This window comes from Meles meles, chromosome 20, assembly GCF_922984935.1.
Source record: "Meles meles chromosome 20, mMelMel3.1 paternal haplotype, whole genome shotgun sequence".
Classification (NCBI taxonomy): Eukaryota; Metazoa; Chordata; class Mammalia; order Carnivora; family Mustelidae; genus Meles; species Meles meles.
This window is the reverse complement of record NC_060085.1, coordinates 23,828,600-23,843,567: the sequence shown is the minus strand read 5'-3', so window position 1 is coordinate 23,843,567 and position 14,968 is coordinate 23,828,600. Positions and strand designations below refer to the sequence as shown.

General features: G+C 44.2%; 1 protein-coding gene across 1 annotated transcript in view; it reads right to left on the bottom strand.

The window, feature by feature from the left end:
• CACNA2D3 (calcium voltage-gated channel auxiliary subunit alpha2delta 3) overlaps nucleotides 1-14,968 on the bottom strand; it is an 859,411-nt gene that overhangs the window by 240,629 nt on the left and 603,814 nt on the right. Inside the window, exon 14 of the mRNA XM_045989865.1 lies at nucleotides 7,069-7,086. Within this exon, the coding sequence (XP_045845821.1) occupies nucleotides 7,069-7,086 (18 nt within the window). The remainder of the gene's footprint in view (nucleotides 1-7,068; nucleotides 7,087-14,968) is intronic.

Here is a 14,968-nt window from a genome sequence, read left to right as displayed (position 1 = left end):
TTATTATGTCAAATCTATCTCTATTAAACAAAATATAGTACTAGTATGATGGGTAGCATTGCTCCTTCCATGATCGGCTTCCCCTCCAGTTGGCCACTCAGTGTGGATGGTCTTGGCAAGCACTTTTCATGGGCTTCTCATGAGAGTTGTGTAAAGAGGATGTTATAGCAAGGAGAAAACCAAGGCTCAGGGGGTTGGCGTCCTGTGCCCAAGTCTGCCAGGCAGGGCTGGCAGGGCGGGGCCTCCATTCCACCTCCTGTCAAACTCATAGTTGGTCCTTAGACAACTGGGCTCTCTTCCTTCTGCCCTAAGAGTGGGACAGCCCCATTCTGTCACTCGTGCACACCACAAAGGGCTGGATGTGTGGGAACAGTACTTTCCAAATAGCAGCCAGGCAAAGGTCACTCATCTGCTACCTTCTTCCCATTTGAAAGCCACGGTAGCCTTTCCTTCCGACCAGTCCTGCACTGACCCATGAGTAGGACAGGTAACACCTCCAAATGAGGGGTGTGTGGTAGGGTAGGTAGCCCCCGGGTTCGACCATGCCCCTGCACTTCCGTGGACCACCCAGACTCAGATCTGTGTTGCTCTAAGGATCTCATGTGGACTGGGACTTTGACCAAAGATCACAGATGATTTCTCTTTCTGTTAGAAAATGAAGAGTTTTGATAAACAAAGGTGCTTTTCTATTTATCACATGTAAGACAGCATAGCTTCTGTTCAGAGCTATCTGCACCAAGAATCTATGTAATTGTATGTGTTTTTAAAACTGAGTTTGGATTTTTCCAGTTTTTCATTTGTTTCTGGAGTGAGTTAGGCTCAGCAAACAATTATTAGGCTAAGCCTTATTTGTCCATTTATGAGTAATACATTTAGTTCACTATGAGAAATAGGCTTAGTTCACTCTTACTATAAATATAACTAGTTACTTATGAAAATACATGGTCACCACACAGGGTATGAAAAGTACAGAACTCTATTAAGAATAAAGCAAAATAGGGATACCTGGGTGGCTCAGTTGGTTAAGCGACTGCCTTCGGCTCAGTCATGATCTGGAGTCCTGGGATCGAGTTCCGCATTAGGCTCCCTGTTTGGCAGGGAGTCTGCTTCTCCCTCTGACCCTCCTACTTCTCAGGCTCTCTCTCTCTCTCTCTCTCGCTCATTCTTTCTCTCTCAAATAAATAAAATCTTTAAAAAATATTTTTTAAAAAAAAGAACAAAGCAAAATACTTGTTCTCCTCTCAGAAGGGAATAGCTACTATGAGGCACGCCTATGTATTTCTTCCCAGTATTGTTTTAAACAACCATATGTCCATACACACACACACACACACACACACACACACATACACATGCACACACAAAGAACATAATGTTCATAAAATGTTATATTCTGACTTTAAAACTATGTTCTTATATTATTCAATTTCATTTTGACCACAATTTTATAATAGCTTCCCATCCTTTGGAACTTGGGTGATTTTGCCACCACTTTATTATTGCTGGATGTGTTGGTTCTTCTTTTCCTCATTATAGGTAAAATTGCAAGTCACTGATCTGTTTAGGTTACATTCTTTCTATGAAGGAGGATTACTGGGTTAAAACATGCAAGTATGTAAGTTCTTCATATGTACTAGCAATGTATTCTCGGAAGTTTTTCATTTTGTTTTGGTTTTGTTTTGTGGTTTTTTTTAACCAATTTTCATGTCTAACAGTGTAAAAGCTAAAAATGAAACTATATATATATATATATATATATATATACATATATATATATATATATATATCTCCATCTTTTCATAATTGGATTCTGGTTCTTACCTTGCTTTTATCCTTATTATAAAATCCTATGAAAGTTCCAATTTATATAAAAATGGGATGAAACTTGAACATTTTTTCCAGATATACAAGTAAACACACATTATGAGTTTGTTTAAAATTAGCCAATTAACTTTTTCAAACAAGAAAGGTGAACAGCATCCTGCTTTTGCACGGAACTCCATGGTCCCCCACAATCCATATGGGTGTGCAGTCCTTCGGTGCTGCTCTGCCGGCCCTCCTGCCATTGGGGGGCCATGCCCTTGGAATCTGGGGGTCTTGCATGCCTATACTAATGGTCTCAAACACAGTGTTGGAGAGGGCCATGGTGAGGGTTTGGCCAAGACTCACATGGATATGAAACAAGCAAAGTACACCTTCTTCGTCAGCTGATCTGGACTGCCACCAATCTACCCACACAGAACTACAGCAGGGAACAAAGTATGGGGCTCAGTGGTCATCATTCTGTTCAGCAACATGCTGTTACCCTGATCTCCAGAGTTCCAGCACACGGGTCATGGGAGAGCTGCAGTGGCTAGACTTGTTCTGGTTTCTTCCTTCCTGGCTTTATTCACAGAGCAGATCTACTAATTCGAGTGGCAGCTACCATCTTACAGACTTGGTGTAGGCAATCACAACAGCCCCAGCTCGGGGACGCCTATAAAAGATGCCTGTACATGTTCCTATAAAACAGTAAATGATAAGGGGGGGGGGAACGGGGTTATCAAAACAAGATACAATAACTCACACACAGAGCAAGTAAAGGTAAAAGAAAATGAGTCATAAACCAGAACCAAATGTAAATAGTTACCACCTCTCAGTTTCACACTTGATTTGCACGGATTTTGCTGGTTATATAACTGTAATAGAACAGGAAAATCACTAGACCTAGAGTCCTATGAAAACAGCAGCTTTGCAAACTTTCAATTTTCTATTTTCAATGACAGTTAATTCAACATTTCAAAGTACAGAAGTTAAATGAGGCGAAGAATGATAAATGATGCCCCACGATTGCTGAAATCTGATTACCCAGAGATAAGAATGGGCCAGATTCTACTTGCACAAGTTTGGACCTAAAGCATGAGACCAATGAAAGAAAGAAGGGGGGGGGGGGGAAGCAAAAAGGGAAGAAAAACTTTAGGGAAATGAATGCTTCCATTTATTCCTCCTAAATATAATATAAACAAGGACACAAAGAATATGCAAATGGATTCCGGATCCCATGGACACTTGTGGGGGATATTAATAAGCCAGTTGCATCCTGAAAGAAACCCCCAAATCGACCTCCATTTAAGAAGCTAATTTATGCACTCCTGAGTCCTCATACAAGTTAAGCAGCCCAGAGTATCACAGCAGGCATAGAACAACACATCCTGAGCCCTGCTGTGTTTGCTCAAGGAGGCAAGTTAGCTATTCCTAACAGGAAACAAAACGTGTCGTCGGGCTATTAAACAGGGGTCGTTTTGCCATACTGTGTAGCCCTGAATGCATCAATTGCTGTCCCAAACAGGATTAGAGATGTGGTTTTCTTTAACTACGGTTTTGAGAAAAATGCTTATGCTGCTCAGAATTCTCAGACTGATATTAACTGATCTAGTGCGGGGCCAGACAGAGCACTCTCGAAACCTCCACGGAACGGTCTCGGACATACTCCAAAGTTGTGGGAAGGCAGCACAACAGAAAGGAGAGGGGGTCCTGATCGGGGTGGGAGGGGAAGTTAATGCCTGTACACAGCGAAATCTGGAATTCCCCCCAAGAGTATTTTTGCCTTTAAGTATTCAAGGTCCCACTCCACGGTGATTAACCATGCGGTAAACCACCCAGGTTTCGTTCCCATAGACAAAACCCATCTGAATGAACATGCAGTTTGAAAAAATGGATTCTTTTTGCCAGGAATGGCAACTGCATGTAGGCTTGTAGATGGTTTTGGGTAATTCTGCTGTGTCATTATCATAAAATGGGGTCTCCCAGATATTTCTGTAGAAGCCAAGAAGTTCCATGTGAGGAAAAAAAAGGCAAACCTATCTTACATATGGACCTTTCTTCATGGTTCCATGTAGGACAATCAACCCCCTGGAGAAAGTGGGGCGATTTCCACTAAAAAGAATAGACTTGTGATGGCTTGAGGGCATCAGGTCGGTATTGCTACGAGGTTTTTAACCAAAACTTCAGGACACTTCGCTGTATTTGGTGAAAATATTTAATACCGATTAGGCATATCACCAGTTAGTGTTATCCCAATGTGATAGCAAGGGTTGAAATTTATAGACTCTAGAAAGGAATCGCAGTAAAAACAAAATGAAATTCTTTTTGCAAACCATTGCTCTAGAAAGCAGTCATAAGTTAGAAGATAAGTTTTGAAAGACCCTCAAAATATCAGAATTATGAAAACCATAACTTCTAGCCAACCATCATTAATGACTACCATACATATGAGAGATACCCAAATGGGACATTTTTAGTGATAGATCAGCTAAGAGATTAAAGTAAGCATGTTTACAGAGACATAACTATTTAAAATATTTATGGAGAAAACAGTTACAGATGATACCAAGAGAGATTCCAACAAAAACACAGCACAAATGCAGACACCATATGGTCCGATGTATGCACCCATGACCTCATGTGAAAAGCAGGCCAAAGACATAACAGCTGGAGATGCCTCCCTTTTACCCCCGGAACAACAACTCTTGGGTTTGGAAGGGGCTCATCATAATCATATCCATGGCTGAGTGAAATCTATGGGTAACGTCAAAGCTTTGGGAAGAAAGTTCTCAAAACAGTTGTCCCTGGAAGCCTTTGCTTTGTTGGGGTTTCAAGCCCAATCTGCATTTCCCTCTGACTCCACGTAAAAGGTGAAGTCAGGTAACACAGAGTTTTTCATGAACCAGAGAAGCATCACGTATCTTCCCAGCACTTTTGTTGTCTCCTGATTATTCATTGGGCCTGAGTCAGAACCACAAATCACTGCAGACCCCCCAGACTACCACATCCCATGGGATCTGCTCATATGTTCTCTTGATTGCTGCTCGAAAGCATCAGAAGCCAAGACACGAAAATAGCCATGGAAACTCTTAAGTTTTATGAGTGTTTAGCATATGGCAGGTTCTATTCTCATAACACAACTGGAAAACAAGTCTATTGTTCCTGTTAAATAAAGAGAATCCTAAAGATTCGAGAAGTTAATTAACTTGCCCATGGTCACAAATGGATGGAGCTGGGATGCCACCCACCATGTTCCTTGCTGGTCAACCAGCAGGACAATGAGTTTGAGGTGGGGGGGGGGTGTGCTGATGCTCGTAGGAACCTATCTTTCCAGAAGAGTGTTCTGCAACTGTCACTGAAGTAACACTGGGGATGGAGAAAGGAAGGGTGTGAGAGGCACATACACTCATCCACCAGCCACTGAGACTAGCTGTCCTGAGGCGGAGGTGACTTTCACCTGCACTGAGACCCTCCTCAGCTGTCCTCCACCTTCCAGCCCAGATCCCCAAGGTTTATTATATTTAAACTCCTCCAAAGAGCTGAATTGCCCAGAAATGACTCCAAGGAGTTCTGAGACCATTTCATGCAGGGCTCTTAATAATTTTTAAGGTAAGTGCTTTTCTCTGTTTTAATAAAAAGACAGTTTGTATCCCTGGTGAGGAACTGCAGGGGGTGGGGAGCAGAGCTATTCCTTGTGACAGAGGGCTGCACAGCAAGTCCTTGAACAGTCCAACGTCTTTTGCAAAGGCACTGGGGCATCCTCCTCAATTGCAAACTTTCTACTTGTACAGCATGTGATGTGAGTGACAGGAGGGAAGAGAGCAGGGAGCTAAGTGCTATTGAAGAACCGTATGTCCCAGCAACCTTCGTTCTTACCATATTCCTGTGTTGGTTTGTTTTGAACCTTGTTTTAAAAATCCCATGGCTGATGGCACCTCAAATTCATGAGGAATCTTCTACAACAGAGTGCTTCTGTATATGGATCAGTGGAAACTTGATGAAAAATGCCAGTACGTTAAGGCCGGTCCAGTTTTAGGCACTGAATTCGTTAAGTCTCTTTACAAAGAAATTTCAAATGTGGGCAATTAAGAAAGCATGACCTATTAAAGATGCCGATCCTTCCAGATAATGCGGAGTTCTGACCATATATTTACTCTGGAGCTGTTGTTCTCCTCAAATCCTTTAACTTTTAATGAAGTGTTCAGTCTTTTTGTGATGCCACTGAAGTGTAATCAAACATTACCACAAGCCAAGTCACACACTAGCATGTCTCGCCTTGTTTAAATATCTCAAATATATTTGAGTAATTGTGTAATGATTTCTAGGCCTCTGGTTGTCCATATGGTCTGAACAGACTGTCTTTTGTAGAGCAGTTGTGCTATCTCTCTCAATGGGAAGGAATCAAATCATCTTTGCTCCAAACTGGAGAGCTTGGGAGGTACTGCTTACATTTCCGGGAGGTGCCTTACCTCAACTCTTGAAACCAAACCAACCCACATCTGGCCCCCAGAAATCACTGTGTCTTCTGGAAATCTTGCTTGTGCTTGTGAAATATCCCAGAACAAGTCAGCAGGCATCATGTGTCATGTTTTCTTCTGTAACTGTCCTTAGGGTACAATGACATGCCACGGGGACGACACGGCAAAGCCAGCAGGGCAATCACATGGACTCTTACTAGACAGAACATTCTACATGGTGAAACCAGATCATCTCAGGCAGACAATGAGGACCAGTGAAAGGGTCTGGCTTTGGCAAGAACTTTGCTCTAATGCTCTCCAGGTGGTACAGGCAATGAGACAAGCAAGGGAGCTATTGATTTTGCAATTAATGAAGCCCACACGAAGTCTTCAGAGATTTGACTCAACAGCCCAGTATCTAAACTTAGTCACCGGGTCTTAGGAATTATTCACATTAGCTGTATCCCTAGGAAAGAACCTCAGGGAAGACCTGGAATGCTGTGTTTGAAGGAATGTGCTGAACTTACTCTTGACCTATTATTTGAGAATTCTTAGCAAAATATTTGGGTGCAGAGTTGTCCCCAAACTACTGGCCACAAGAGGGTTCTTTGATGGGAAAAACTTGGCAGGGAGACAGTAGACAGATGAGTCTGGTGGCCTCTCTGCTCCTGCCCAACCTCAGGCTTTTGAAATCTTAAGAGGAAAACCATTTCACTGGTCACAAACAGCACTGAACGCACAAAATCATGGAGACATGCACAGTTCGCGAGTTCCAGGGGTGATCGCAACGTGACGGAAAACAGTTTACCTTTTGTGCCTGAGGGAGCTGAAAAACAACAGGAAAACAAAACAAAAAGAAAAGAAAAAGGCAATCATTACATTAAAAAGTCAAGATTAACTGTAAAACTTCATTTGATCACCATTGGCAAATGGTAAAACCAAAACTGGGAGGAAAAAGAGGGAAATAAAACTAAAGCCAGGTCATTTCCCCCAAATTAAGCTATGGTGCTGATTATTCAACCTGCTGTCTGAATCCATAGTCTCAACACATAATCCATGAGAACATGTTTTGGGAATCACCACGCCCATGCCGGCAGTTTGGCAACTTCCCGCAATGGTCGACCTGAGGCTCTTCTGTTCAGGGGCCCCAAACACACATTTCCAAGGCCCAGTTCCTCCTTCTTCCACACCAGTGGTTTCCTAGTAGAGGAGGATGGCCTGGAGACACCTGCAGTTGTCACAGCTGGTGAGAGGAGGGAGCGAGGGCTATTGGCTTCTAGTGGGTAAAGACCAGGGTTGCTTCTACACCTTACAATGCAGCAGACAGTCCCCGCAGGAAAGAATTACCCGGCCCACATGCCGATTGTGCCAAAGTTGAGAAACCCTTCTGTACATAATGGTAAGACCATTCGAAGAATGTTCTGTTTTTAAAGTCATTTTTTCTTGCTTTGTAGCACATTGACTGTTCTTTTTATTGGTGCTTAAGAAAGCATGCACAAGGGTTCGTGCATTTGAAACAAAGCTGATATTCGAAGAACAATGAAAAGGCAGTCAGTTAATCCATAAAATAGACATAATAGCTTTCCCAATGGTACAGGCAAGAAACTGAAATTACAGGTATGTGGGAAAAGACGAACATTTATGAGACATACTTGTCTATTTTCAACCTTGAGACTATTAGGCTATGGTTTAATGCCACTGTATTTGTGCCTGCCATGAGAGCATGCAGTGTTTTGAAAAGCATTTTTCTAATCTGAAATGGAAATTCCATTATCCACGTACTAAGTACCAAATCTAGGAGTTACATCATTTTCAAGACGGACTTCTCATCGTAGAGACTAACATTTATTGTGTGTGAACTCGTCACCAGGCACTGTTTAAAGCCTTTTGTTTGCATTACCCCAGCAAATCCAAGCAACTCGATAGAGGTGCCCTCATTATCTTCATTTTATAGATGAAAAATAAAATGGAACTTAGAGGGTTAAGTAATTATATAATGTTCCACAGATAATAAGTTATACAGCTGGGATGCCTTAGAAGGTGCAAATTCAACCAAACTCACACAATAAAGGCTGCGAGCACTAGGAAATTAGCAGACTTTTCTGTCTCTCTGGAGTTTATAACATTGGAAGTGCTGGAAGATGCAAGATAACTAAACCAGATACTTTGAGGGCCTGTTTGAACCTTTTGCCTTTCCCATTCATTTAGCCCTGGGAAGAATGTTCTCTCTTCATATGCACTAAGTAATCCCAGGGCTTCCTAAGGCCCTGAACCTGTGGACAGAGTCCAGCAAAGGGCAGAAGGGATAGACCCAAGCCAACAAAATGCCTTGATTCTCAGAGATAACTCCAGAATAATTTGGAGAATGTCCATGAAGGGCAGACCCAACCTCTCCAATACTCATTTTTCAAGCAATTTTATCCCAAAAGGTCTCCCAATTTAAGGAAACAGGAATAGTACAAGCATGCTTTTCTGATTCTTTCATTCTAGTCAAGGCTATGGTGACCACTATTCGAAAAGAAAGCCTGTGAGTTCCTCCAGGGCTTCTTTTCTTTAAAGACTTTATTTATTTATTTGACAGACAGAAATCACAAGTAGGCAGAGAGGCAGGCAGAGAGAGGGGAGGAAGCAGGCTCCCTGCTGAGCAGAGAGCCTGATGCGGGGCTTCATCCCAGGACCATGGGATCATGACCTGAGCCAAAGGCAGAGGCTTTAACCCACTGAGCCACCCAGGCACCCCTCCTCTAGTGCTTCTTAAGAGTTCAGAAAATATGTATCAAGAGGTGAGAAACCCAGCCTAAAATGAGGGATCACTTCAAGTAAAGTCTCTTAAATAGTAAGCATTTTTTTCATATGACAGAAAAGAAATGTTAGAGACACGAACATTAAGGGAATGATAAATGCACGTTTCCTTAGGAAAGCATTTGTGTTGAATCACAGCTTGTCATCTGAAATGCAGGGGGGCCTGAGAATTACAAATGTTTGATGAACTGTAAAATAAATACCAAGGTTCAGTCCTGCACAAACTGCCAGACTTGACAGGCCCCTGAAAGGAGAGCTACCCTTTCTCTCTCTTTCTGGAAGCTTCATCTCAGTCAAGCCGGAAACACCTCTTTTTGACTCACCCATTTAAGCTCGAGGAGGAAAATGAGAGACTAGGTCTTTGTGGTGATGTCCTTGTCCTCAAACTCTCCACAAAACATATATTTTCCTCAAGAAATAACTCATGAGAACAAAGAATTACTTTCCTATCGGAGCTTTGAAGGAACAGAAATTACAGCTTGCAGTGCCCTCAACAGGTTGGACCTCTGAGAAGGAGCTTCAGAATAGAACACAGCAAATTTAGATCAGATCGCTAGCAGCCACAGGACGCTACTGCTTGGGGGCCGGCTGTCCCGACGACACACCATCCACCCAATGGCCACCAACGGTGTCCATGAGCCTGAGCCGGGAACCTGACCGGCTGGACACTTGGGGGCCTCTGGCTGGAGTCTTGAGCCATGTGCCTTCCATCCTTCGGCCAGATGCTTGTCTGTAAAAAAGGGATGGTGGAGGGAGGGCTGGGAAATGGGCCAAATTTTGAATGGCCAATGGATTTTGTCTTGAGAGCCAAGTCCGACTGATTAGTAATGGCTGTCTGGAGGGCCGTGTTGAGAAGGATTCTGAAGTTATGTCTGAGTTTTGTTGGAAAGAATGTAAGATCCACATAGCAATGTCCTTTGTGGGCTAAAAACCAAGGAATGGCAGACCTTATCGCTGGACATGATGATCTCTCAAGGTCTTCCTGTACTTTTTCTTTGTAGTTCTGAGCACATCTATGATTTCTATGTCATTTACTTGTTTCATGTCTCTCCCCTGCTAGGTCACAAGCTCCACGAGAGCAGGAGGGTATTTCCGTTGTGTGTAAGTCTACGAAGTTCTCTAAGTTGTGCCTGTAACTGGTGTCTGCCTCGCTGAAGAAGTTGCCTTGTTCCTAGGGCATGCCCATGCTAGGGAAACAGAATTGGGCAAACCACCTTGAATCCACACACCTCCACAAACACACCATGTTGAGAGCCCAAGCTGACAGCTGTCAAGAGAAAAAGAAATGTCTCTGACCGAAGGATGGACGTGAACTCTCAGATTCCCACGTCTGACATGGATGTCTATATATGGGCAGACCTTCTCACGGACCCAGGGATGCACATAAAACCAGCCTGGGAATTTCCCTAAGCGAGGCAACGTCTCTTTCACAAAAGCCACCTTGGCATGGTTAGCCAGGCTCCCTGTCTCTGGACCTGTTTCTTCACACTTTAGAAGGGTCTGCATGGGCAGCTTTAGGTTCCTTCCAGGTTGAACAGCCCCAAGTTACACTATTCTCTATCCAAGTGCACACCCTCCAGTAAGTTTTTAAAAGGAAGGGTAAAGGAAGAAAGTAGTGGTAGGCTCTGGACTCCCACATTCCCGAAGAAAAGTTGGGCACTGGACGCATCCATGAGATACCTGACACTTGAATGTGGAAAAACTGAGAAAGTGTCAATCGGAAGAGAACGAGGGAGAGGGAAGGTGATGAAGATGAAGACGACAGTAAAAACAGCACAAGCCGCTCTTCAGTGGACACTCTCAATGGACCAGGGACTTGGCTAAGCACTTTTCATCTTGAGGGATGTTGATCCTCACAGCAGACCTCCAGGTTAGACAATAGTATCATCCCGTTTATAGATGAGGAAACAGATAATAGAATAGCTAAGTGCCTTGCCATGGTCACTGAGGCAGGAAATGCTTGAGCTGAGGGTCAAAGTAAAGCCTCTCAGCAGCCCCATCTCTCCTCTAACCATCAGGTTCAACGTGCCGCTCCTCCTGCAGACCAAGGGCACTAGCACCAACCCAAGCTCCTGAAGGACTTGGGGACTTCTCAGGCCATTCCATCTGGGCATCTCCCATACTGGAAAAGGGAATGAGAAATTCCAGCACCACCCCTCGTGGGAGAGTCTGGATGGAGACAGAAAATCCAGCTTACCACAGTTCTCGGCATGTGGTGCATGATGCAACCATGTAGCATAAATATTTACCATGCCCTCTCCTGTGGCAGACATTTTCACTTACTCTCTCCTCATCCTGGGACTCTCCCTCATACCCCTCCCTGCTTGCCCAGCAAATGCCTACTTCTCTGGTCAGTTATCATTGCCTCAGAAAAGTCTTGTCTGACCTCTTGTATCATATGCCCTCATCACATGCCCTCATAATACCACATGCCTCCCACTCATGGTATAGTGACTCCTACTTGCGGTAACTGCCATTCTGCCCTTCTTTTTTTGGTAACAGGAACCAAACTTTTAGCCAGGATAGCTAAATGACCCTGTTAGAGTTTGGTGTAGCTAAGTGGTTCAGCTGTGCTCAGTGAGATATTCATGGATGTGGCTTTTCCAGATAGTGTCCTTAAAAGGATTCCCTCCATCCTGTTGCCAGTAAGGTACCTGTGATGGCTGGTGCTCCAGCAGTCATTCTGGGCTATGAGGTTATCTTGAGGATGAAAACCACACACTAGGATGGTGAGGACAGCAGTAATGACAGGTAATTATAACAGCTATGGCCAGCTATCCACCATTCTAACCGCTTCACCTATGTTAATTTATTGAAAGCTCACAGGAACCTTATTAGGTAAGTTCTATTATTACCTCAGTTTTATAGATGACGGAACTACCACATCACATGGCCAGAAAACAGCAAAGATAGGATTTAAGACGGGAGACAAGTAGGAAGGGCAGTGAATAATCCAGATGAGAAATAATGGAGAACTGAATCAGGGTGCTGGTGGTGGAGGTGATGGGCAGTGGTCTGACCTTAGATCTCTTTCAGAGCAGACTTGATAGAGAGTGATATGGTAATACGAAAGGAGAGACATCAAGAGTGCATCCATGGGTTTCTGTCCATGCGAATGCAAAAATGAAACAGCCATTTACTGAAAAGAGGAAGACAAAAGGGGGAGAATATTTGAGGGAAGTTCTCTGGCGTTGGGTTTTGTCTACAAGTGACAATTTTGGGATATCTCTTAGCCTTGCAGGCAGAAGTGCAGGGTGGGGAGCATGGTCACCATCAGTATTCTGACGAGGTCACTCAGGGAGTGCACACCGATAGAGGAGAGCTTGTGTCAGGGACAGAACAGGAATATCCCACCAGGTAGAGGTCTGGAAGCTGAAGGGAGCCAGTGAAAAAAGCAATGAGGAGCCAGGGGGGAAGTGGGAGATCAGAGAGCCCTGAGTCCCTGACGCTCAATAAAAGTGCTTCTAAGTGAGACAGTGCCTCCACCAAGGGAAGGGCGTGCTTTTGTTTTAACTATCCTTGTTCATTTCATTTCTATCTCAGAGTTCTGCGCAGAGTCATGGGGCAACGGAGGGGACACCCATCCATCACTCTCGCTCAATGAAGTTCCAGAGTTGAATGGACTCTTTTTCAAAAATAAAATTCCAATTAAAGAACTATTGATCAAAACAACACATTCCACTGTGAAATATGTAAAGACCAAATGGGAAACAAAGTATTTTCCTGCCAACTGTGTAAAAAAAAAAAAAAAGGCAAAAAAAAAAAAACCCCAAAAGCTTGGTCTACATATGTTTATTCCATTTGTAAAACTGGCCCTTTGCCTCAGGCCTTATGAATGAGCGATAAATCCCTGCTTGCTGCAAAGTTTCCTTGCATTCATTTATTTTTCTTGTGCGTGTTTGCATTTACAATCTTCCATTCTTCTTCATTAAGCAATGTGGATAAAGATCCCTATTCCTCGTATGTATCAGAGGAAGTTCTGCTAATTGGCTCAAACTCAAAAACCTGCACACCAAGGACGGAAGGGCTCTGATGAGCTGAGGTTTGGCTGGGTAGTTTCTGTCCCACATCCAGCCGCTTCTGCCAGCCATGCCAAGCCGCCGCCCTGGCTCTCCCGTCCCCTCACTCCGACTCCTCCCCCCAGCCCCATCTCTATACTACATCCAGAATAATTTAAACGTATAAACCTGGTACTCTGCCAGCCCTCGCTTGCCTCAGAGGCTGTGTGTGGCTATTTTCTCCGGTGGCCTAATGCTCTGTCCCTTGGCCATGCCAATTCCCTGATACCCCCCCCCCCCACAAGCCTGGCCTCACCAATTCTTACCCATCTGTCTGACGGCAGCTCTGGTGGCCGCTCCCCTGACTGAAGGCCCGGTCTCAACCAAGCATCTTTCTCTGACATCATCTTGTTGATTCCTGCCTTAGCATGTGTCACCTTCTGGAATCTTCTCATTGACATTTTAATTACCGCCCCACGTAAGAGTTTAAGATTCATCCAGGACCCACATCTACTGTATTCATGGTTTGATCACCGCAGACTACACCTGTACGGTACCTGGCCCTTGTTAATCATTTAGTACCTATTTGTGGGAGGGATAGAGAAAGGAGAGAAGGAAGGAAAGAAAGAAGGAAGGAAGGGGGGCAGGAAAGGAGGAAGGAAGGGAGGCAGGAAGGGGGAGAGGAAAAAGGAGAGAAGGAAAGGAAGCGGGAAGGACGGGGTGAAGCAGGGAGAGCCTTAGAGTCTGGTAGGCCGGGTTTCAGATCCTACCTCTACCATTTACTAGCTGTGAGGACTTGGGCAATAATATATTATCTTAGGGCTCTGGATTTCTCACCTGTGAGACTCTAATGGTAACACTACTACAAGGAATTCATGGGAGGATTCCCTGAGATAAATACTTGTTGAGAACCTACAACAGCCACTGGCCCATAATATTGCTCTTTTTACCCCTTGACCTTGACCTTGTAACCTCTGCGGTTTTCAGAGTGGGCCCCAAGTTTACAGTATATGAGAGATTACACTAATAACCGAGTACCTCATGGTCCACGAACGAGCCCACGGACCTGGAGTCACAGCCTCCCCCAGTGGGCCGTCGCTTCTTCACAGTGGTTAATGTGGAGGAGTGACAAAGCCTGGAGGAGGTGTCTTACGCAGTATGTAACTCTTACAATGGATTGTGTCTCTTTGCTCTCAACATAAGCCCCTTCTTTTTGTAGTAGTTCCCATGCTCTGGGTAAGGCTCTGTTTGGAGCTCCTTTATGTGGACACAGTGCCAGGACCCAAGCCAACCAACTCATCACTCTCCCCTGGCCACAGCAAATGGCTAAGAGTGGACATGTGACATAAACTGACCTAGTGAGGACTTTTATAGAAGTAATCAATAATTACATCCCTCTCCCCACGTCTCTCTTCTTCCCTCTCCTCTCTCAACTAGAGTCTGAGGGGATGCACCTCTGGGAACAGTGCACCAAATGGACCCTGAGAGTAAGACCAACACTATGAAAGGTGGGAAGTTACAGGGGCAGAACTCAGGGCCCATGGCATCATCTGAGCCCCATGTCCATCCAGGGGACTTAGCTTCTAGTAGCTTCCCGCTTAGTAGAAGCCATAGGGACAACCTGAGAGACCAGAGTTCTGATTATCCCCATAGATACATGTAGCTGGTCATCTCTAGGATATGCCACAGCTGCTCATGACTAGATTTTACTTGTACAAATCAAGGGATTCCTCAGAAAGTTCTGGATTTTTGCTCAACTTCAAAAATTCTCAGAAGTAACTGCCTCATGTGAAAGTTCCTCACAAAAACACGGCATCATATTTTGATCTTTATGATAATGTTAGATGAGTCAGGAGACAAAACGGTGTCTCTTTCTGTCATTGTCCTGCTCCTCAGAATCTCCTCCTC